We start from the raw sequence: 25,930 nt of genomic DNA on the forward strand, positions 1-25,930 counted from the left end.
AGATTCTCTGCAGTGGCGGATTGGCCGAACATTTCGGCCCGGGAAATTACAGTGTGACAGGCCCACTCAATATAATATTATTATAATTAATAATAATTTTCCATAAAAAACCCTTTTCTATTGGAATTCTCTTATTTATAATTTAATATAATATAAGTAGAGTTAACATGTGAGTATATAAGTACCTACGTAACTTTATTTTATGACCACCCAAATTACCAAATAGATTTATTTTCCTGCCAAAAATGAAATAGAAAATCAAATCTTTTTAACTGCATTAAAAAGTGATGACAGACAGTTTTTTTTTTTAACACATCATTATAAAATCATGAATAGCTCCGCTTAAAATATTAAATATTGAAACAAATTTTATAAAAATGATGACGGTTCAAAATAAAATATTTGTATATTAATATAAACAGTTTTGCTAATTTTTATTCAATACAATAATCGTAATTATACATTTTCTTTTTTGTTATTTAAACTTTACTTGTATGCTACATTATTAGCTATCACTTTCTATTATCATATTATTTTAATTGTATATTATTCGAAACAACAATAACAAATCTATCTATATCAGCTATATAATCTATCTAAAATATAAATTAACTCAAGGATACTTGGTATTTAGTGCATCCAAAATGACATCCAAAATCGTGATCAATAATATAAATTACAAATACGATTTGATGAGAAATCGTTGTTTTTTAAGTTTGACCCACCCAACCAAAGTAGGTACCGCAACTTGATCAAATTTGGTATCAGAAACCACCTTCGATTTTGAAAATAAAAGTACTTTTATTGCTCAAAAAGGTGATGACCAAGTTAAAAAAAACTCATACATCATTGTAAAATCAATAGGTATATTCATCTATACGTTCAGAAACAAAAATATTATTAATCTTTTTACGTTATGTGTAATAGGTACATAGGTACCTATGCGTACTTCCTCATTTCCATTTCAATTAAAGAAAAACTGATACCTATCGCAAATTATTAATTATTAAAATACCATTATGATTGAATAATTTCTTCTATTTTTTATACGTAACCTACCTATAACGATGATTATTTTTCGAGCAGTGTAAGAGACTTTAATTATTATAATATATTAATATGGTTGTGGACTTGGCGACATGCGGTGGTTGGATTTGGCATTTTTGGGTAGATAATTTCATTCCACTTTAATATACAATAAATTTAGGATATAACTATATAAACATAGATGTATAGTATAACTAGTAGGTAACTACGATGTTTTAGCTTAATTTAGATACTGCTATAGGCAATAAAATATTTCAATTAGGTAGTTATACCTCCTTATTATAGTATTCATATAATTGATTTATTTGTTTAGTCAGCTCATTAAAGAGGTTGTCTCTGTCAGTTTATTTATTTACATGACCTAGTTTATAGAGGTGAACGAAACTACCCTATGATGGACTTATTTTTTTCAACAAACATTCGTGTGTGGTATACCTACACGAAACCTACGTTGCGTGATCGTTGGTAATGTTCATATGATATATAATATTATCTGATTTTATGGTCAATCACAGTACAAGCAATAACGAAAATTAAAACTAAGAAACTATTGAAATGAAATATGACAAACTGACAGTTACTTGATTTAATATTCGATTATTTTTTCGGTAGTATAAGTGCAGAAAGTAGTTTTGAGTCAGGTTTTTAAAAGTAATACTTTTAACGGCAAGTGGATGTCCAGATATGATGATCTTTACCACGGTATATAATATTATAGTGCACAACATTCTGATCATTACAATTTGCAATGGTCTAAATATTTACAACATCGACACAGGTCCAAGGAATAACGACACAGTTGGTAAGTAATAAAATCATTTTTTTACGTCATTCAAAATTATTTTATAAAATATAATTATTTATTTTTGTGAATTATTTTATTAAATTTAGCTATAATTATAAACCCAAAGTTTACCGCAAGTAAAAATAATGAAATTAGGAATACCATTAATGGGCATATTTACAAACTAAAACAAGATGTATTTAAACAAGCCGGAGTGTCTGTTGAAGTTTATGCAACAACTAATATTAAACTATCGAGAGGTAAAACTAAGTAAAATTGCAGTGTATTTGTATTATTAAAAATACAATTGAATTCATTAGAATTATTATCAACTAAGTCTAGTATCTTATATTTAGTTTAATAGTTATATCCCAACTCCTAAGTCCTAAGGATACATAAAAAAAATTACAAAAACTACTTCGTTTATCGAACTATAATACGAATATACTCTATAGACTATAGTCAATATATAGGTAGAATACGAATTGTGATAATAATCGGATTTCAAATTGCACATAATATTTGGGAGCAATTTTCAACGTACATGTGTATAATATAATCTTTTTTAGGCGAACCGTGAACAATTCGTGTAAAATTGAATTGTAAATTATAATACATAATAATATTATTACATAATATAGTACTAAACGATAGTCGATGTTTAATGAGTTTTATTTTTTTATTTTTATTTAATAAAACTAATTTGTAACAATAATACAGATATAATGATTACAATTGATTTTTAACTTTAGATATGGTTTCGATCTTCATTGTATCATACTGTGAAGATATTTGGGATTTATATTATAAAGCTGAATTTGAAGGATTAAATGGATTACTGTATATTTCAATAACAGGTTATGTATATAATTCATAGTTCACATAATTAATTAGAAAAAAATCTTTAAGTAATATTTATATTATATTAATATTACTAGGTACGTAACATATTATTTATGAATTATTAAATGATTTTTAAAATCTATAAGTTATGATAAATCATTGTATTGTGTAAACAATATAATATATTACAACAAATAAGATCCTGGGTTACATAATTTTATGGGGTTAATATTCCTGAATACCTACACAGTGTTTAGAGGGAAAGAGTTCCAAAAGGAACGAATTCCTGGAACGAAATACTTTTTATAAGAAAAGAACAAGAAAATGAACGAGTTCTTTTTTTCAAGGAAAAATAACAAAATTTCGTTCCTTTCTAGTTTCAATAATTTACACATTATGTAAATAATTGAAATTAAGATATATTATTTTTAATGTGTATAATGCTTATTGCCAATTAGTGATCGTTATCGAGTATCAACGTTAACCGTTACTCATTAGTCATTAGTCACTTAATATTTCTCATAAGTTATAAGTTATAGTTTATATAGAAATAAGTACCTATTTAAGGTATTATTATTATTATTACAATAAACGATAAGACAGTCGACATACGTCGGCCAACAATTTAATTTTTAAGAAAATCTCAAACTAGAATTATAAAATATGTATGTACTATTACTTGTAGGTATATAGTATAATTAAAAACTAAAGAAGTATGCATATGCAAAATAACATTAATGATTAAAATATTAAATAAGCATTTTTATTTTATTTGAAACTAAAAAAGGAACTCGTTGATTTTCCAAAGGAACAACCAAGGAACGAATTCTTTTTTTTAAGGAACAAGGAACGGGACGAATTTTTTTTTATAAGGAACTTGCCAAACGGCAAACATTGTACCTACGCCACTGTAGGTACACAATAGTACACCACACAACACTGTACATAGGTATATTGCAGGTTTTAATTTTATTATTCTTGTGGTCTCGTATTCAGTGTTGTGTATAGTTTTAGTGATTCGTAGTATTTTTATTGTAAAGTACCTATACGTTATTTTAAATTATTACCTGTAATGTAGGTATATAAAATGTACATATTACACTTTCTTGTTTAAGTAATAAACAATTTCTTATTAGATACATATTTCAGACGAAAAATAATTGCTGTAGGTACTTAGTGGATTTAAACAAATCAGCATAAGTAGATAGTAGATAATATCTGTATATTATACATAATAAATATATAATGAATATACGCAATGTACAACCACTCAACGTATGACATTATGTCATTAAGATTTTATTTGTTTCTTAATTTAATTTTAATTGATGAATTCAATTTTGTTGTCATGAAGTCGTACATATTGTATGGTTAAAATAACGTGGTGCCCGCATATGTTGTGTTTTCTCCGTCTTATAAACATACAACATAAAAAATGTATGTTCAGCTGAATATATTTTATGTTGTTAACATATCATCAAGTTTCAAGTTAAAAATATTGTCGGTTTTTTCCTTATTTTAACTCAAAAGTGAGTTATTATGAGCATAATATTATATTTCAATTTTATTATTATACAAATTTATAGATCGCTTTAAAATTAAAATATCATAGAAAACAACCGAGGGAAAACCGACAATATTCTTACCTTTAAATTTAATAATATCTCAATTTACTTTTATAATAAATTTAAGAGGACATCGCTGTCGTGCTCGTATTTGTTTTCTCCGTCTTACACACATACGATATAGACAATTTTCGTTCACCAGTTTCAATGGTATGCTGTTAGTTTTGATATTAGTGTGAATTGACCTATTATAAAACTTTTAGGTAAGAACATTATCCGTGTTCTCACGTAGGGTTTTTACGGCATTTTAATTTTTAAGTGAGTTATCAGTATATAAAATATTAATATTTGAAAATGCTCATAATTCACAAATTTACACAAAATAAATTCGGTTGAGCTCCAATTTGCTATATTGTACATTTGTACGTTTTTAAGACGGAAACTCATATGAGAGCATCACAACATAACTAAGTAATTATGTAACTATATAAGTATGATAATATAGTATGATATTATATAATATGATAAGTACTAAGTACATAACTAACACACTGATAATTTATTTATTTTAGTCTTATACACTATATTACGATGATTGACGTGTATTGACGTATACCAGACTATCAGAGTGACTTTTTGTACCTTGGCTAATTTACTTCCGGGCTTTTTAATATTTTATAGTTTATCCATGATTAATGTTGCTGTAAAGCTTCTATAGATAATAGGTCCGAATGCCCAATTAAATTGGTAAAGCTATTAAGTATAGGTAATACCGTATACAATACATTACAAAAACGTACCTATACTTTATTTTAAGAGCTCTTACAATTTTCAAGACGTACCTATACATTACTAATTTATTATGTGTAGGTACGCTTATACTGAAGGGGTGGCCAAACTTTTTTAAATAAAATTAAGATCCACGATGGTCATATATTTTTCTTTTAATAATCGACTCTGGTAAAACAATTTTTTTTTTTTTTTAATCTGTATAACTAATACAAAATATTAATAATGACCACATTTATAAAAATAATCAAATAAAAATGTAAGGTTATATTATAACAATGAGTGTTTTACATTAAATTTCTAAATAATTTCAAAATAAATTAACATTATAGGTTTTGCTGGCGTAGAAGCGTGTCATTTCATATCGTTAGCCAGTTGATTATAATTTGGGTAATTAAAGTCGCTGGCTGCCAAACTGCTGACGCTGCTTTAAATGATTATCAAAAAGTGTAGCACCGACTTTTGCTCCGTATTCAGATTTTATAACTTCCATGTGAAAAAATGTATTTTACACAAACAGGTTAATCTGTAAATCTAATATCTATCTATTACCTAAATGTAGCTATATATAGGTATAATTATAAGTTCTGACAAAATAAATCATCTGAGATGAACCATTTGGCCGCCTCTGGTAGTCTGATAACTGGTTATAGTAAACCATATTATAATATATTTTTATAATACAATTATGTTTTTCTATATACCACCGATCTCCGCCTATGAGCATATTACTATTGACAAATTTTTCATCGTGTTAATTTAAAATGCAAAGTGGATGAATGTGAGACGATATTTTTTCCCAACAATAGCCTGTAGAGGTCATTGACCGGTGGCCACTATACCGTGATGACAAAATATAATATGTTTAATAATAATTTAATAATTATTTAGATACTGATTGTCCAAGACTACCAACCGACGAGGCAATTACTATTCCTCTGACAGCCCATAATTCGGAACTGTCTCAAATGATATTGGATTTAAGAATGTCAAACGCGTTTTCATGGAAATCAGCAGTTTTAATGCATGACAATTCTATTGGTAATCTTCTTTAACTATTGACACAAATAAGAACTTAAAATATACTTTACATCAATTCAACATTTAATCATTAGGTAATATATTTGTTATTTGTTATTTCAGGGGATAGCGTTTTACAACACATTGTCACTTCATTGACAAAGTACTATCCAAGTAATATTTTATCACCATCTATAACTATTTTTGAAATTTATACGCAAGGATCTGAGTGGAAGAGGTAGTAACAATTTATACTTTAATAATATTGACTAACAAGCTCCACTCAGCACATTTGTTAACATGTTTTTTTTACATTTTAATATATAATAGATTTTAGATATCCCTATACAGTAATACAGTATACAGTCTATGTTACCTACTATAGTACTATTCTATAGTATTATAATTTATAATAATATATTAAATTAAGATCTAAAATTGGACACATAATAATTGAATACTATATTCATTTAAAATATAAACGTAATTCAAACAATAAGAGATAATACATGTCAGACGTGTTCAATTTGGTAGTAAGTACCAGGTACCTATAATACCTATAGTAATTTTAGATTCCAATACCTACTGTGTATATTGTAGTAGGTACTGTACAATATAAATATCGCGATTCATAGATATCTCAAAGTAGTTGTAGTGTAAGATTTTAGTGTCAGGTTTTTATTTTATTAATTTATTTTATTTTGAAACGTGTTTCTTACTTTTAATAAATTATACCAATCCAACAAATAGAAACATTATAACATAGGTATATTTTCAACAATAATATTGTATTATAGTATAGCATAATATATAATTTTTAATTTACCTTAATAATGCGGATGATATAAAAACTGATGCAGTTGGTATTTGGTACAAAGTACCTACAAGCTGAAAAGTATTGTAGGTAGTTACTATAGTTTATAATAGAACATCTAACTCGATGTTAAGGGATGTCATGTTAAATAACTGGTGTAGGTACTATAAAACCTACTTATTTTAGCACATTGAAACGTTTATTCAGTGATTTTAAAGATAAGTGTAAGTGTAAAACAAGTTTAATTTTAAAATTAATAAATCAATATACCTAACAAAGACAAATTATTCTTTAATCGTTTTGTAATCGATTTGTTCTACGTCCTACATGGTTCACACAAATAATTATTCTTTATTATATATTTTGAAGGAGAAAATTATTTATGGAGGATCTTCAACATTTCTTAAAAATGAGTGAAATAAATTCAAATTATATTTGCATTGTCAGCATTCTTTATGTACCTTTAATCCTAGACGTGGTAAGGATTATTGTATTCAAAGAATAAAATACTGCATACTAGAGTATAAAAGTGTATATTTAATTATTTTAGGCTAAATCATTGAATTTGATGACTGCTGAAAATAGTTGGCTAATTATTATTCCAGATATAGATTCATCTAGAAGTAATTCATCATCATTTACAAATCTGTTGAGCGAAGGAGAAAATATATCTTTTATTTACAACTCTACAAAAACAGGTTCCAAATGTATTGTAAGTTTACAATGATAATATTTTAATAAATAAAACCATAAAATAATATATTATCATAATTTATCAGAATACTAGGAACACTGCAATCTAACAAAAACCCAACCTCATTCTGCATTATATATATATACGTCATATGATATTGATGTATGGCCATATTTTAATCCATTAGTACTTTCAATTCACTGACAAATCATATTTTCAATATTATCCTTTTACGTTTTGCACCCACCTTGTGATAAATAATATGTTAATAATTAACACTTATATAATTTAAATTGTATATTTTACTGTGGAATGTTGTACTTTAATACATTTAAAGGGAGGAATCTTGTGTTTGGTGGATGAATTAATGTCTGTGTTTATAATGGCCTTCAGCGCATTGATTCAACAAGAAATAGAGTTATCACAACGAGTATCGGAAGAAGAATGGGATGAAATTAGACCGTCAAAAATTGATAGGAGACAATCGATGGTATCGTTCATCAAGGTAAAATTTAACAATATAACCAAGTAAAATTTCTAATAAATATGATTAATATTAAGTTGTTTGTTAACAAATTATTATTTATACATTCGCTTAGAATCGTTTCTCGTATAATTCAAATCAAATGTAACACATCCATAAAATAATATAGTCATGTCCACCTTTTTTAAACTGAAATTTAGTGAAAAAATTTGAATATTTAAATTAATTACACCATCAATATTTCATATGATGCATAAAATTAATCCATTCACGCAGTAGGTGTAATGATTCCCAGAAATGTCCCATCCTTATTGTATACCTATTGGCTCCTTTTTAATAAGTTACCTACACTAGGGATAAACATTTCCGAAAAAAAAGGTTTTACCGTTTTTTTTAAAAGAAAATTGGAAAAATTTGTTTTCATTTAAAATTTCCAGAAAAAATGTTTTTTTTTATAAAATATTATCGTATTCCACCAATGATGTTTTGTTGTTACGTCTTTTCCTAATAATTTATGTTGTCATCATTACTCATTTGTCAGTCATGCGGTGTCTATATTAATTATCTACAACTTACAAGTAATATAAATTATATAACATTTAAAAATACAGGTGATTTATTTTCGAAGGAATACACTCTCTCACATAAATACCTTTTTGATATGTTATTTCTAGAAAGAATATTGAAATATCCGTATTAATATTTTAAATAGTTTAATTTTAAATTTTAATACAATGATACATTGATAACCGTATTGGCAAATGTGAAATGACAAGTTTCCTTATCTATTTTTTAAAATGGTTTTTTTTACTTAGATTATTTTAATTTTTAAGCGTAAATACAATTATTTAATTTTCCAAAAATTCGGTTTTTTTTAATTTTCCGAAAACTGGTTTTTCGGAAATGTATTATTTTAATATTTTCCAATTTTTCCACATTTTCCAAGGACCTGGAAAAAAACAGGTTTTTCCGACATTTTCCCGAATTTTTCAGGCATTTTTATCCCTATTTATAATGGTCAAAAAGGTTGAAAAATACTAATGCACCCAACCTTTTTGACTTTACAGAGCACTTATAGAACTTTTGATACGTTGTGAACTGCCTAGATTTTAGTAAGATAATTTTTTCCTCTTATAAACATGGATTACTTTTTAAGATTATATAAAATAAATAAAAATAATAGGTCTTACACAATCGGTAGCAGTATAAGCAATAACTAATACAAGCTGCTCAAACAGCCTTGAAAATACAAAGTTGTTTATTATATTGTTGACAGTTTCGTTTGAACGAATCTGGTGTATGCGAAACATGCCCGTTATGGCAAATTGATTCTGGTGTTACATGGGGCCAAGAGCATTTTGGTCAAGGATGTTACATTCTTCCGGTGGGTTATTGGAATACAAAAACTGGCTTAAAGCTAACTGAACCACTTTTCCTGCATTTGGCAAATGGTTTCAGAGGAATAGCATTACCTATTGCTACTTTTAATGTAAGTAGTAATCAAATATACAGATAATATTAAAAATATAAATAAAACAAGATTTTGAATCTTAAATTTTCAACTATTGGATAACCCACTAATCTATAACTATATTGTAACATAATCACAATACTTCACATAACTAGCTTGGAATTATAAAATATTATAATATTTCTATTAATATTGTTATTGTATATAACCGTACGGCATATATAACAATATAACATAGACGCGTATTGCTTATATTGGCGAGTTGCATAAACAATCACTTAACATTTAATGAATCAATATAGTGAGCCATAAACACAAATTAATGTCCTATGGTTGGTCCATTCAATTTTAGTGAACTAATAAAAAAATACATTTTTACGCAATTCAGTGTAATATTTATTTATTTATTTATTGAATATTAAACGGGCAAGGTCCTGTTACAATAGACAACAACATTACAATCATTATGATAATGTATAACAAAATAGGAATATAAAATTAATGATAATAATAATAATAGTATTAATAGTATTAATCATATACATATAAGTAAATATGTCTATGAAAATTGGTAAAAATAATAAACAATGTACAATAATAATTATTGAAATAAACATAGCGTTTTTAAGTGTTAAGAATTAAATAATTACAATACGATTTGAATGAGTCTAAATTTGGCGAGCTAAACATATCAATTTTAAATTTATTAACAGTTTGTATTAATCTATTTTAGGGAGTGTTATTTGCATAGTTACTAACTTGTATGCTTAAACGAAAAGTGTTTGTCGATCGAGTGTTAAAAGTGGGAGTATAGAAGGTTAAACGGCTTAAAAAATCGGGACAATCTACATTACCATTCAAAAGCTTATACAGGAAACATAAATCAAGACTTATACGTCTCAACGTCTGTGTTACAACCTCCAGGGTTTAATAAAGATAAGAGTGTATTGTAAGACATGTGAGGTTCTCTAGGTTGGAGCATTTAAATGAGATGTAGCGTAAGAATTTGTGCTGTACTTTTTCCAATCTTGTTTTTTTTCCTGTCTGGTAGGGAGACCATACAATAGAACCGTATTCACAGATGGGTCGTATTAACGAACAGTAAATCGATTTTATAGTAAGTTTATCAGTAAAGTCCGTACAACTACGATTAATAAAACCTAATAATTAATGCGATTTATTAATAATCATGTGAATATGGCAATCAAATTTTAGCTTTGGGTCAAATAATATACCAAGGTCTTTAATAGGACCAGTAGAACGTAGAAGAGTTAAACCATTAATAAAGTAATTATAGTTAGTAGTCAATCTAGATCTAGTGAAAGTCATTATCTGACATTTATTAATATTAATAGTGATCGATAATTTTTAGTGCACCAATCATATAGGATATTCAACTCAGATTGAAGTAAATCAGCATCCAGTTGTAAATTAACTATACGAAACAATTTAATATCATCTGCAAACATTAGTTTAGTACAATTTTGAAATTTTATATCATTAATAAATATATTGAATAATATTGGAGCTAAGTGGGATCCTTGCGGAACACCTGATGTAATACGCATTGGGGTAGAACTATAACCTTTGTAAGAAACAATATGAAAACGATCTTGGGTAAAAGATATCAACCAGTTTAGGAGGGAACCACATACTCCGATTTGTTCTAATTTTGTAAATAAAATCTGGTGGTTAACTTTATCAAAATCTTTGGCAAAATCAGTGTAGATAACGTCAACACTATTACCAGTCTTAACTTCTTAAGGGCATTAGATAAGAAATTTTGGAAGACGAGCAGATTAGTAATGGTACTCTTATTACGCCAGAAACCATGCTGATCGTCAACGATAACATTTGCTAAAAGAGGTATGATTTTTGCTGCAATAATAGATTCGAATACCTTGGGTATAATAGAAGGTAGTAAGATTGATCGGCAATTGGAGATATTAGACAAGTCTGATGATAATTTTGGTACAGGGCAAATAACACTAGTTTTCCATGCATCGGGAAAAATACCAGTAGATAGCGACAGGTTAAATAGATATAATAAGGGCGTAGAAAAAGCATAAGTACAGTTTTTGAAAAATACACTTGGAATTAAATCAGATCCTGGGCATGAGCTAGAATAAATGAGTTAAGCGAATTAGAAATATCAAGTAAGTGTATTGTACATGAGTGCAAAGGAGATAGGAGTACATTTGGTTGACTATTCTGGTTATAATTTAAATTAATATTACTGTTATTTTCATATACACTAGAAAAATATTTAGAGAAAGCATTGACGATATCATTAGGTGAATCAAATTTTTCATTATACAAATACATGCAATTATTGGTAAAAAGTTGGCTTTGCGTTTATTATTTATAAATTTTCAAAAAATTTTTGGATGGACCTTTAAGTTTTTTTGTAAATTATTAATGTAAAGTTAATAATCTGCTTTTCAGTAGAACTTACACTTGGCACGAAGTTCTGAAAAAGATATGTAGTCACTCACCAAACCGGTACTCTTATACACTTTATGGGCATTTTTTTTTTAAATCAGAGCTTTTAAATTGTTTGTAAACCAAATCGAGTAGTTTGAATGACGTTTAATAATTTTAGGAACAAATATATTAATAATTTCATAAATAATACAATAAAAAATAATTACAGCCTCATTTATAGTTAAGTTTCTAAACAGATTGCACCAAATAATCGAGGCTAAGGTGAAATTAATATCAAAGTAGTTACAGTTATAGAAATTAGAAGTACATAAATTATAATCGATAGGATTAATTATGGTAATGGGGAAAGAAATAAGTAAGCCTGGATGATAGCTATCACAAGGGAGAAGCGGGCAATCTGACCTATTAACTGACAAGTTATTTGCATCAGATAAAATTTAATCTAAGATTGAACCATTGTTATTTACTATATGGTTAAATTGAAAAATATTTAAAAAAGATAATTTTGACAAAAATTCCGACTCTGTCAAAGTTAAGTTAGATAAACTAGGGAAAAAGCCTATAGAGCTAGGAATCCAAATTAATTTTGGAAGATTGTAGTCACCAACCAGGTGATTATTTTTTACTTATGGTAAACTAGATAGTAGGTTACTAATGATATTAAAATTAATATTATAATTATCGATGTTAGTACGAGGTGGAAAATAAACATTACTTACTAGTATAGTAGTATATAGGAAGCATTAATTTTAATTAGTACAAATAAATGCTCAACAGCTGGACTGGCGGGTACAGATAATATACGAGAACAATATTTATTATTTACAGCTAATAGAACACCGCTGCCTCTAGAACAGTTGCTTGTATTTAAGTTATGATCATAGCGATAAGTAGTATAGTTGTTAAAACCTAATTCCGATGTAATGACATTTTGCGATAGCCAAATTTCAAAAAGACTAATAATATCATATTCAGATAAACATACATTGCGCATTAAGACATTTAATTTACTATTTATTCCGCGGACATTTTGATAGTATATATTTAAGCGATCAGAAACAGGGCCGTTTACTAGTTTTTTGAAATAGTTGGGATACCTTTTAGGAACTTGACAATTAAATCTGTCTCACCACCTGCTATGTACTCACTGTTGTATTATCTTAGGTAAAATTATTTAATATTTATATATTATTAAATTGTTAAAATATACTTATAACGTTCATTACAGTTTCCACCTTGGCAAATCGTAAATTTCAACAGAAGTGGTCATTTGATAGGTTATAGTGGTTTAGTTTTCGATATTATCAATCAATTGGCAAAAACATTAAATTTTACGTAAGTATAAGTCTTGTTAGTTTATCTATTTTTATAAAATAGTGAAATGGGTAAACAATGTTATAATATCATATTATAGTTTAGGACGTTTAGGCACATACCTAATTATATATTTATATACTATATATTATAATAATAATATGCAACTTAAGAGGATGTCACGCCCGCTTGTTTTGTCTCCGTCTTCCAAATGTACAACATAGCAAAAACTGTTTTGCGCGGGACAACTTTTATCTTTCTGTAGTAGTAGTTTGTAGTAGTGGCTCAATTTCTGAACATATAGGGTGGAAAGTTATCTATGCAACAGCGTGCCCATATTTTAGATAACATTAATACAATAAAAGTTATTTGCTTCTAAACATTTGGTTTTTTTGGTTTTTTTTCATTTGCTTATAAAAAATGATTGGATAGTGCTATTTAAAAAAAGAGCACTCTGTTGCACAGACAAATTTCTTCTTTACGTGTTGTGAAAATTTGGTAGTTCTACCACAAATATGGTGCAAGAAAAGTTGTCCCGCGCAAAACAGTTTTTGCTATGTTGTACATTTGTAAGACGGTGAAAACACATGCGGGTGTCGGGGTGTGACATCCTCTTAATAAAAATAAAAATATAATTACAAAATATTGTTTATTGTTTACCTTATGTACCTACTTAAAAATATAATTTCGGACAAATATTATAAATTATGATATTTTTTAACTAGTAGATTTTTATTAATAAGAATAAATATTTTGTACCTAGTTATAATGTCATTGTCATATCTAATACGGACCAAATGAATACTACGAGAACTTTATTTATGCAAAATGTAAGTCAACTACCTATATCTAATGTATTTATTTTTAATACCAATAGGCTATAATCATACAATAATATATGTTATAGAATGTATTGGGTGAACATGATGCAGTAGTCTCAAAACCATTATGGGATAAAATGATAGACCTTGTTCGAGCTGAAAAAGTGAGGTTCAAATATAAATTAATTGTTGAATACTCGCAACATTATTAAATGCATTTGTTAAGTCCTAGAAGTTAGAGTAGCATATAATATACATAGGTACATCGTACAGTTATTTTTTGTTTATTTAATTAGTTAGGTACTATACTACCTAGTTTATTTTTAATTTAAACTTATTGCATTATTCGTACAAAATAGATACCTATTTTCATAGAGTAGTAGAGCTATATCTAGCTATTATAATATATGTTTCTTATTAGATATTTTATATTATATAGGATTTGGATTGCTATCACACTATTAAGTGTGAAGTGTTTGTACTTTGTTTGGACTTGTGTTTCATATAATTATAGTAGGAAATATTGTATATAGGTAAGTTACTATTATGACGTGTACCTAATGAGTTCAAGTTTAAACTACCTATATCTGCAAATTGTAACTACATTTTTATTGTACAATTATTAAAATCAAATTATGATTCCAGGCAACAAATTCGACAATAATTTAGATTCTGAGCGGAGCGAAAGAATTTATGGGTTTTACAATGATGTGTGTTTTTTTTCTGTCTGTCAGCAACATTTTGGATAGTAAGCATGTTTAAATTTTTGAGATCAGCATCTTTTCTGATAGAAAAGCGAACCTAGTTGTTACATTAGGGATGTCAAAATTAAAAATTCCAAGTAGTTTTAGAAAGCGTCGAGAAAATCTACCGAAAAATTACGAAAAACCGCTAAAAATGGGATTTTAATTTCTAACGCTTTGTTTATCACCATAGCAACGAATAAAAAATAATAATATTAGAATGGCTACGCTAACCGCTCAGAATCGTTTTTTGTATACAATGGTTTATCATTGTATTCAAATATAACACATCCATTACAACTATTGTACAGCAAAGCGGTACCCACTTGTCCACCTTTTTTTATTTGCTTATACCTAACTAACGGTATCTATTATATCGATACATTAAACTATTAAAGTGTTTAATGATTAATAACTGCTAATTTTTCTGAATTAGGTGTTCATTGCAGCAGCTGCATTTGCCGTAAAACAAGCAAACCAAATATTGGTTAACTATACAACACACATAAGTCTAGAGCCACATCAAATTTTAGTGGCCAGACCAAAGGAACTAAGCCGAGCCTTGTTGTTTACTGCTCCGTTTACGTTATTGGTAACGTCAAAGCTAAAAAATAACTATTTAACTACATTGTAAAAATATTGTTGTTAGTGACAATAATTACCGTTAAATGCTATAACTTAGGACAATTTTAAACTATAATAACTTTTTAAGTTTTATAGCTATTAGTCAAGCTAATTTTGGTGTCAAAAGTTTACTCTTTGTCAATAATTATGTGGAACTTATGATTTTGGTTTAATAACATTTTTACTTGAGTATTTTTTTACTGTTTTTATGTTTGTCTCAAGTACTATGCACAGCTTACAATTCGGAACATTCCCTAATTTTTCTTAAAAAGTTTTGAATCCCCATGAAAAATATTTGTGTATTACAAGTTACAACAAAATAATTAAAATTCTATTACCTATTGGTAGTTATTACTTATTACTATTCGTTAAAATACATAATTTCGTCCAAATTATAACTTTATATGTCTACTGTATTACTAATGTCTAATAGTAAAATAAATTACTTGATAGTAATACCGTAGCAATAATATAAAATATACTTAGTAGTTATAGTACCTATAGTTATCGAATATTATAGGCTGACAGACCGTCTTCCCGATTCGCTCAGAATCGTTTTTCATAGACAATGATTTTATATCATTGAATTCAAATAATAAAAATAATAATAATTCACATAAATCATAATTATATATAACCTACCGTCTACCGATTTAGAATTGTTGAGGACTGTTAATATCAGTGTTTGGAATTAACAAATTCCAAAAGGAACAGATTCCTGGAACAAATTCACTTTTAGAGAACAGAACGTAGAACGAATTCCTTTTTCAAAAATAAAGAACAAGAAAATGAAATTTTTTCTTTCAAGGAAATAAAATTTTTCGTTCCTTTCTAGTTCCAATAATTTACAAAATACTGAATACATAGATATTATGTAAATAATTGAAATTAAGATAAATATTTTTTTTAATGTGTGTAATGTATATTGCCAATTAGTGATCGTTATCGAGTATCGACGTTAATCGTTACTCATTAGTCATTAGTCACTTTATTAATATTTCTCATAAGTTATAAGTTATAATTTATATAGAAATTAGTACCTACCTATATAAAATATAATTATATATAACAATAAACGATATGACAGTCGACCAACAATTTAAATTTGAAGAAAATCTCAAAATAGAATTATAAAATATGTACCTACTTGTAGTTATATAATATAATTAAAAATTAAAGAAGTTTTCCATTTTCTAAAGGAACAAATTCGTAACAAATTCCTTTTGATAAGGAACTTGCCATACACTGGTTAATATATAGTGTAAGAATGAAAACTGTTTATCCGTTGTTATAATAAATTTGTGTTTTCGGTGGTCTCATTGCATTTAGTCGATAGATAATCTTGTGTAAATAGGTACCTAACTACCTATAACTAGAAAAAAAAGTTGTTTATCTTAAAAATAGCGATAATATCCATTTAACTGTCCCAAGTTGAACACAGGTCCCTAGACCCTAGTTGTAGCATTTTACCTATAATACAATATATAATATGTTTTGCAGCTTGCTTGGATAATTTAATAATTTAATAATTGTTTTATCTTATAATCACTTCATACTTATTATGTAAATTTAGATAATTTATTATACAGTGCGATTATTGATGTATTTTTATATTTTTTATAAACAATAACCCAACTCACAAGGAGCTTGGTCATTTCATTATAGAATTATCTATAGACCATCACCATTACCGTCATTACCCATGTTTAATATTTGCTATAACTATAATAAATAAGTGTATTTTATAATAAAAAATAATAATATCTTGTTTTATTTTACAAGTATTATAAGTTTTTATAATTTTTAGACTTGGTTGTGCATTGCTATTGTGGTTGGTCTTATGGGTCCTCTACTAAATGTATTTCATGTCTTAAGTCCATACTATGAATATCACAGCATACCAAGAAAAGGAGGCCTTAACTCACCATTAAATTGTTTTTGGTATGTTTACGGCGCACTGTTGCAACAAGGTAAGTTGACAAAAATGTTCACGTACCTACCAGTAGGTATGTTTGTTCTAACGGTCACTTCTAATTCAAGATAGTCCATAGCCGATAGCTGGTATTTCACAAAAATGTTAAGCTATGTATTAATTAATAATTTATGTTATATCCAAATATTCCAAATATTGATAGATACTACATAGTATATTGTACCTGAAAACACGGTATTTTTTTTACAAAAATACTGGGACCCCTGAAAGAACTCGTGTGGGAGCCCAGGAGTTCTAAATTACCTACATTATAAGTACATAAATAGTGTATTTTAAACAAATCCTCAAATCCTCAATCACACATAAAATATTTAATGTAAACCAACCATTGTTATACTTCGTTTAATTATCAAATAGGTAGCCATAGTTGCCGATACTTATAAGACTAATAAAAAAAAAATTATTTTTGCCTGGCACAGAAAACTTATAGTCAGGGCCAAATTAGGTATGCTGCACAAGCATAAGTCCCTTGCAACACCTCAAATGACACTTCTGATTTATATCTTTAGTTTATAGGTAATAAACTAATAACTAATAATTTATAATACATTATAATATTATATACAACCTATGTGATGGGTATAGCCTACATCATATGCTCAACAGTTTGCTATTTTTTATTCAATGATTCAGATTTCGGAGATACCTATTGGCTACTGGTTCATTTGAAATTTATAAATAGTAAATACGATCCTATAAAACACGTTCAAAAGCAAAAGAGTTATGATAATAAACTTAGGTACCTAATAGGTTCTATTGATTCTAATTATGCCCAAAATTGATATCTGAAATTTTACGTCACCTATACCTTTTTTTTTTTTTTTTTCTGTTTGAACCGACGGCGTCGCGGGAAACGTCACCTATACCTATCTCAAACTAGTCGAACTCAATTAAAATCCCCTTGAAGTAATATTAAAATTAGGTACTTGAAGACTCTTATCTCGACTCCTTTCTGTAGCCCTTGAGCTTGGATATACCTAAGGAAAGTTTACTGTATTTAATTAAAGTTTTAAATACAATTTATCATTATATCTTATAAAATATTGATTACCGAATAGGGGGAGCACATTTACCTGATGCAGACAGCGGTCGATTAGTAGTTGGCACCTGGTGGCTATTCGTGTTGGTCATCGTAACCACGTACAGTGGAAACTTAGTGGCATATTTGACGTTTCCCCAGATGGATTCAATGGTGTCTAATGTGGCTGATTTGATGGCTCGTAAACCTCAAGGATATTCATGGGGAATACCGAAAACATCAAATTTACATTCATTACTTACCGTAAGTAAATAACTGTCAAATGTTATTGTTACGATATAGGTACCTATGTGGCTGTGTCTATTTATATCTAAAGGGTCAATGTAAATTGCGTCCCATTTTCAATTTTTTTTTTGTAAATTGTGGAGTGCGGACCTCGTATATCTTGTAAATACCTAATTCAAATTGCGGCCTAAATATTTTTTATTCATACGTAAGTTAGGTCTAGGGGATATTTTTCAGACTTACGACTGGAAATATAATTGTATTAAAATTGGTTTATCATATATATATATATATATATATATATGGTTGAAGTCATATGGGCATATCGGGTATAGGTACCTATATATTATCAAGAATGTCGTGTAATTCAAAAAAGTGACAATTTAGGTAGGTCGTAAGATAGAAGCTCGAGCATTGTGTACATTTATTTTAAGTATCTACATGGCTACATCTCGAGAAGCTAAAGTTACAATATCACAATTCAAAATGGATGATTTTAGATGGCCTAGTAAACGATATAATATCACCAACGGCTATTATTTTCAAACTATTGTTGAGTTTCTGTCGAATTATTTATTGCATAGACCTATAAACTGATGGACAGCGCTTAGAGAGAGAAATCAGGGGTACGATATAGGGTGAGCGAGAAAAGAAACAAAGTAGTAAAATGTGTACAGTTCCTTATGTGGTCTCCTCACTACTTATGGTAATAATATTAGAACTATCGAGTAGGACATTATGGTTAACTGAGTCAAAATGCTTGTTTAATATTTAAAAATACCAAGAACATAATTGTTGTTTGTTATCTTAATTAACATAATATATATATATTGAGTAATTTGTTAGTCAAGAGGTTACTTCAAAAACCAAATTGATTATAGTGAAAGAAACTATGTTTATCTAACAATTCTAATAACCTATTTTTAAGGCATTTTCAGATTTTTAATAAAGTTTAAGTGAGAGATAAAAGCTTGAAGCTTGTAGTTTAAACATTTGCTTCTATTACTATTTTTATAAATTGGAATAACTACAAATTTTTAAATTATTTAGGGAATAAATTCTCTTTTAGAAATCATGATATTAAATATTATGGATAGTGACACAGCCATAGAGTTAGCTCTATTAATAGTTTATTATTATTAAAAGTCCGAATTTGATTTATTTTATGAGTAGACATTACCAGATGATACAATGGTCAAAGAGTTAATTAAAAATGCCGAACACCACGAGGGGTTGTCAAGATCAATTATAGAAAGAGTGCGATCTGGTAAACATGCGTTCATTCACCGTCGAACCAATTTAATGTACATTATGAAGAATGATTTTCTTAAAACTAATAGATGTGACTTTGCTATAGGTAAGACAATTAGTATATTAATTTTAATTTTCAATGACAATGAGCTTAATATTTAAGAGTAATTTACAGGAAATGAAGATTTTGCTGAAGAAAAATTGGCAATGATGCTATCAAAAGACAACCCTTATCTCAGTAGAATAAACAGAGAGTAAATATAATTAAATGTTTAAACAAGTTTAAAAAACAATGTGTAAAATATTCTATTTGAATTAAGGTTGAAATAAATGTTGTATGGTTTTTGGGGTACTGCAAGTTACACATTTATGATTTAGCTTAACATTTCAAACATAAGATAAACACAGTTGTGTATGTGTCATTGCTTGTTTACATGTTCCACTCAATATTGAATATTGTGTTGCTCAGTACTTTTATAGTTGTATCTTGTATACATCCTATATTATACATAATTATTATTCATTATATTATGATATTTTTTATCAAAACCAAATTAATTTAAGATTAAACACATTTAAATATAAATTACAAACAAAAAACAAACAAACTTAGGTAGGCATTATCATTATTTTCTGTACACTTAAACAAAAAAAACATTAGTTTTTCAGTTAAACCACGTAATAAGTAGGTAAATAAATAAGGAATAAACAAATAAAAAAAAATCTTTAATAACTATCTATTTTTTTCTAAGAAGCACAACAAAAGTACTTGAGTACTTAACTAGTATGCTTATTAATTATTAGTACTATTAGAGCAGATATTTGATTTTTCTATGTGTTTAATTACAATATAAAAGTATAATTCAATAAACCTATCCTATTATCACAGAATTGAAAAAATGCATAAGGTTGGTCTCATAAACAAATGGTTAGTGGACACATTACCCAAAAAAGACCAATGTTGGACCAACACACAATTAGAAGTAACAAATCATAAAGTAAATTTAGATGATATGCAAGGATCGTTTATTGTTCTATTATTGGGTGAGTCTACTTCTACAAACATAAATTAATTATATAATACTTTTTTTTCTTTATTTATTTGTTTAAGGTGTACTATCATCGCTGGTGTCATTTGTTTTTGAATACATACTGCACAAATACATAAATCGGCGTCAGATAGTAATAACACCATTCATAAACTGATATCAAACAACTGTATATTCAACAGTCTTTTTCTTTTATTAAAATATATAGATAACAATGGTAATTAATATTCTTACAAATAATTAAACACATAAATATACAAATAATTCTATACTTATATATTGTAATATTATATTGAAGTTATAAGTACCATTTCTTCATGTTGAATCTTTACTTCAGATGGTTGTTTTTACCAGTAATATCACCAAGATAAGTAAAAAGGTTCTTTATTTTATAACTTCGTTTACGATTGGTGAAATAATGTGATACAACATTGTCATCTATAAAAATTTAAAATTAAATTAATTACCATCGACAAATATTTGTAAGTTATGATGTATTAAAAATCTCATGTAATAAATATTTTATGAGTCCAATAGAACAATTATTGTAAAGTAAATTATAGACAATATACTATTTGCTATGTTATGCGTTAGTAAGACAGCTGAATGATACAACGAATGAGGGTACAAGGTCCTATTATATGATCATTAACAATATACTGCTATACTTTCACAATTAGAATCTGAAACTAATATATACATTTACTTTATAACAGTAAAAGTTTAAGTCTAACAGCTAAATGTATATAAATCAGGGCTTAAATTTAAAATAAATATATATCATATTTATGTTTTTGGATATTTAAACATTTTACTCATAACTCACTTTAAAATGAAAATATAATAAAAAAAACCTATGAGATGCCCTAGATAATAATCTTACCTTTACATTTTATCATGGGTCAATTCACTATAATTTTAAGAATATCAGAGTGTATTGGATTATATTAATGTAAAATGTATTATGTTGTATGTGTGTAGGACAGGCACAACACATGGAGGTGTGGCATCCTTTATTAAGTCTAGCACATTTATTTTTCAAATATTTTAGCATTTAAGAGTTAATAAACTAGTTAAATAAATGTGATCACAAAACAAATATATCTATTAAGGGTTGTGATTCATAACATGTTGAAGAATACTAGTTTTAACACGCCTGATCATCTAAAAAAATATTGTGAGCATTTTAGGCATCCGTAAAGCGTATGACTTACCAGACATTTTTAGGTTTAGTTTGTGACTTACCAGCACAAATTTGATACTATAGTAGTCACTAACAAAACATTTGTTTAAATAATTTGAATTCATTTGTTATTATCTCTTCATTGAACTATAAAAAATCAATGTTCCGCAATTGTATTTCCGATTTCCACATGATAGTGATTCTTTGATTTGTACAGATTCCATAGGATCACCAATTGCTTGGCGCTTGTAAAACAATGAACAGCAAATTTCTCTGTATAGATTAAACCAATTAATTACGGTCAGTTTAGAACGACCAGTAAGAGAATTTTTAATAGAGGTCTTCGATACAAAATTAAACAATTTCTAATATTTGGTCCAAACTTGGATTTGAATGACAGCAAGAATAAATATAAAATACTTGATATAGGTAAAAATACATTATTTGAACAAATTGATTTGTATGATTGACATCCTTACAACGCACCTGATAATTTGTATTCTCATGTCTCTCCAGATGCTAATTCCTTTTATCGGTTTTATCATTAGTGGCGCCACCACATTTCAAAATATTATTGTAAATTGTGCACTATACGTGTAAAATTACAATAGATCACGGCAGACCTGGTATGTAATACGCTTTACCAATGCCAAATAATCCAACTTAAAGAGAAAATATGTATTGCTATAAATAAGTACTTAGAATTAGTAAAAGTGTTCAACTTACCCACATTAGTAATAGGTAATGTATTATCATTGGCTGATAATGATAATATAAACATAAACGGCACCATCCATAAACACACTGTGAAGTAAGAAAAAACCTAGAAATGTATATTATATATATGTTTAATCAGACATCAATAAGAATAGATATATTTAAAAAAAAAAAGTATACATACTTCAGATAATGTTGTATAACGTTGTCGGAAAAATTTGAAGGCTAGCACGTGATTCCCAATTAACAGAATAATTGATGAAATGAATGATAGCGATGTTAAGTTGAAGTGTGGAAAGTCGGTGAGCAAAAAGTAGTACACTATATGACTCAAAAGACCCAAAGCAATCAATGTTAAAGGTAAATTGTCAAATACATACAATCCAATATGACATATTATCACAACCTGTAATTAAGTATAACAGTTTAATTATTTAAATGAACCATTTTTATTTTTGACTTAAAGCTAATATATAATATAAAATTATAATAAGTTCATAATATTTTGAACAAGAAATAAGAAATGTACCTACAAAATTATGATTTTTACTTTCCAATAGGTATCTAATTATATTTAACTTGGCGGTTATGATAAGTTACCCCTCACTAATATTGTGAATTGTATTAATTTAAAGCAATAAATTACTTTATGATTTGTTAAACGAACAACTTAATATTTAATCTTACATGAATTGTCCATTTTATAACTTTTTTTGTTAATGCTGTGTGCTCTTCAACAAATTCAGCCAAGTAATAAACTCCAGCACCTAGAATATAGAAAAAAAAAACGATAATATAAACGTATTTGAAACTGTGACGTTAACATCATGACGCGAACACGCTAGTTTTGGTGTCCAAAAGCAGATTTGTATTTCGTGAAAGGTTTGTTTTCAATCAACCACAAATACCTATGTCGAATTGCAAAATGCTACTGTTACAATGCAATTGAAAGAATTCATAAAAAGCTCGACGTGCACATTCAACAACGGGATTAGATGCACAAAGTCTGCGGTGGGCGTCATGAAAATCTTGCATCAAACATTCTAAACGATCTTTCAACTCACCAATGAAAACCGAAATTAGTGCTATCTGCAGTACGGCAGCAATAGCGATGACTAAAAACATAAAAATCATCGCTCTGCGGCACACGGACGTGGAATGATTGGTATTTTTTTTTTTTTTATCAGAACCCTTGTATTGACTACGAGGCCATTTTCAGTCATTTATCTAAAGAAAAATAACAAACGATCACTGCGAATGGCACGACAGACGAACTAGGTACGACGTTATTATGTACTCAATGTCCATCTCGATGCTTTCGGTCATGAAGATTTTGATTTTTGGCCTCTATGCCTACGGTCAGCGGCTACGAAGCATGTTATATTAACAGCTATGAAATTTACATTATGACTTATGAGATAGTGACAACGTGAGATAAGTGATAACGTCATGGTTGTCTGTATGTTGGCTTCACGATTTATGGTATCAGATTAGGGAATTGATGGGCCATTTTTGCTTATCGTACGGGAACGAACATGAAAATATTTTGAGGTTATAGAGGTCTTAATAGAATAAATGTAATAACGTATATTATTAATTATGATAGACCCTCTGCCAGACTGAGAGGCAATGATAAATAACAGTCTTTCTCTCTTCCTCATTCCGCACACTTGCCTCTATTTTATTTTATTTTACGTGGCCTATCCATTCTTTAATATCTATGGATATCTTAGATCATCGTATTATGGATGTAGCTACAGCGTATGATTTTGTTGCCGATATAGCGACGAGCCACCAAATTTGGTGATCGATATGCGCAAGCGTAATGCAACTCCTCGCATAATTATCCATGGGTACAATAGGTATCCGTAGATAAATATGCGAGAAGTCGCGTTTCCCATGCGCATATCGACCACATAATTCGGCGATTCGTCGCTGATGTCCAGTGACGCAACTAGGGCTAAAATTTCGGTGGGGCTGTAGCCCCCACCTGATATTACATAAAAAGTAACCCTTGGGGGCGATGCCCCATATCCCTATATATATTCATATAAGTCTATGGTACCTACCCGGCGGCCGACGATAATAATATCGTTGATCAGTAAATTTTAGTCGCCTCTGGCGGCGGTCTGCGCATGCGCTATTCACACTATTTTACGAGCTTACAAGTGTGTGCGTAGACGCACCTCGCATGCACAAACTTAGGCGACGGCGGCTGCAGCCTCTGTCGATCTCAGCGCTTTAGCGGTGGCGGCGCCGGGCGCATAAGTTACGTTACAGCGACGTGCAGCAGTTCGTAGGTACGACTGTACATGTTCTTTACAAAAAAATAATAATCAATATTGTTATTTATTAAACTTTAATTCTAAAGCATTTAATGCCTGGATTACGAGTACCTATATAAGTTAAAATTAAAAAATAAAGTATACGATTAAAATTTTAAAATTCAAAATACTAATGTAAAGAAACATATATTATTTATTTTCCTGAAAATTACAAGTGAGTCGGTGCCTCACCCAAAAAACCACCACTGACAATACTATGTCACAAAGATAACTAATGCTCAGAAGTTATAGGAGTTAAAATAAAAATAATGTATGCATATCAATAAACAAGAAAAAATTTTAAAATATGCATGAATAAATGTCGAATATGCAAATAAATATCCATAGAAATTCAAAATCATTGAAAATTCCAAAAACCATTTTATGGTGTTATTAATTTGCGGCTAAACAAAATATGGAAAATAAAAAACAAGTTCAAATCATTTGATCACACTCTTATCTGTTGCCTACCATTGACAGTATAATAGGTAAATACAGCATTCAAAATGTCAAAAACAGCAAAAAAAAAAACATTTAATTTATATGAAAAGCAATTACAAAAAAAATTTGCTAAGAAATTAAATAATTAATATATTGTATATTTATCTAGTGTCTATTAAAAAAAATCACTATCATGTACTTAGATGAAGTCTTCAGTAAAACATAAAGATATATTTCTATCCCCAGGATC

At 28.2% G+C, this 25,930-nt stretch overlaps 2 protein-coding genes across 4 annotated transcripts; one reads left to right on the forward strand and one right to left on the reverse strand.

Annotated features, from left to right (window-relative positions):
* The first annotated feature begins 1,707 nt into the window (after positions 1–1,707).
* On the forward strand, positions 1,708–21,200 carry LOC132935902 (ionotropic receptor 93a). The gene is made up of 19 exons (XM_061002536.1): positions 1,708–1,849; positions 1,939–2,091; positions 2,584–2,688; positions 5,920–6,069; positions 6,172–6,286; positions 7,232–7,340; positions 7,413–7,574; positions 7,894–8,061; positions 9,317–9,529; positions 13,185–13,291; positions 14,034–14,100; positions 14,178–14,255; positions 15,271–15,426; positions 17,266–17,428; positions 18,510–18,733; positions 19,889–20,072; positions 20,142–20,220; positions 20,856–21,010; positions 21,078–21,200. The coding sequence occupies exons 1-19, from the start codon at positions 1,732–1,734 to the stop codon at positions 21,170–21,172; spliced, it is 2,601 nt and encodes an 866-aa protein (XP_060858519.1). The 5' UTR covers positions 1,708–1,731; the 3' UTR covers positions 21,173–21,200.
* Positions 21,165–24,358, reverse strand: LOC132935903 (protein TEX261). Of its 3 annotated transcripts, XR_009663362.1 has the most exons (7): positions 23,980–24,349; positions 23,603–23,682; positions 23,100–23,321; positions 22,925–23,021; positions 22,685–22,860; positions 22,261–22,471; positions 21,271–21,453 (listed from the first exon to the last, which is right to left on the reverse strand). XR_009663362.1 is itself a non-coding variant. In XM_061002539.1 (6 exons), exons 2-6 carry the CDS (start codon positions 24,047–24,049, stop codon positions 21,344–21,346), a joined length of 579 nt encoding a protein of 192 aa, XP_060858522.1. In that variant the 5' UTR covers positions 24,050–24,142; positions 24,213–24,358; the 3' UTR covers positions 21,165–21,343. The 3 variants fall into 3 exon arrangements, 2 of the variants coding, with proteins under 2 accessions (XP_060858522.1, XP_060858520.1); XM_061002539.1 differs by lacking the exons at positions 22,261–22,471; positions 22,685–22,860 and having other exon boundaries at positions 21,165–21,453; positions 23,980–24,142; positions 24,213–24,358; XM_061002537.1 differs by lacking the exons at positions 22,261–22,471; positions 22,685–22,860 and having other exon boundaries at positions 21,165–21,453.
* Between the last annotated feature and the right edge of the window lie 1,572 nt (positions 24,359–25,930).

The sequence above is a fragment of the Metopolophium dirhodum genome, chromosome 1 (genome assembly GCF_019925205.1).
Source record: "Metopolophium dirhodum isolate CAU chromosome 1, ASM1992520v1, whole genome shotgun sequence".
NCBI lineage: Eukaryota > Metazoa > Arthropoda > Insecta > Hemiptera > Aphididae > Metopolophium > Metopolophium dirhodum.

Coding starts and splice junctions, on each gene's coding strand:
- LOC132935902 (XM_061002536.1), top strand. CDS start 1,732: ATGATGATCTTTACCACGGTATATAATATTATAGTGCACAACATTCTG. Junction 2,092..2,583: donor TAATATTAAACTATCGAGAG/GTAAAACTAAGT, acceptor TTTTAACTTTAG/ATATGGTTTCGATCTTCATT. Junction 7,341..7,412: donor TACCTTTAATCCTAGACGTG/GTAAGGATTATT, acceptor TAATTATTTTAG/GCTAAATCATTGAATTTGAT.
- LOC132935903 (XM_061002539.1), bottom strand. CDS start 24,049: ATGATTTTTATGTTTTTAGTCATCGCTATTGCTGCCGTACTGCAGATA. Junction 23,683..23,979: donor ACTAATTTCGGTTTTCATTG/GTGAGTTGAAAG, acceptor TCTATATTCTAG/GTGCTGGAGTTTATTACTTG. Junction 21,454..22,924: donor ATTACCTATTACTAATGTGG/GTAAGTTGAACA, acceptor AAATTTTTATAG/ATGACAATGTTGTATCACAT.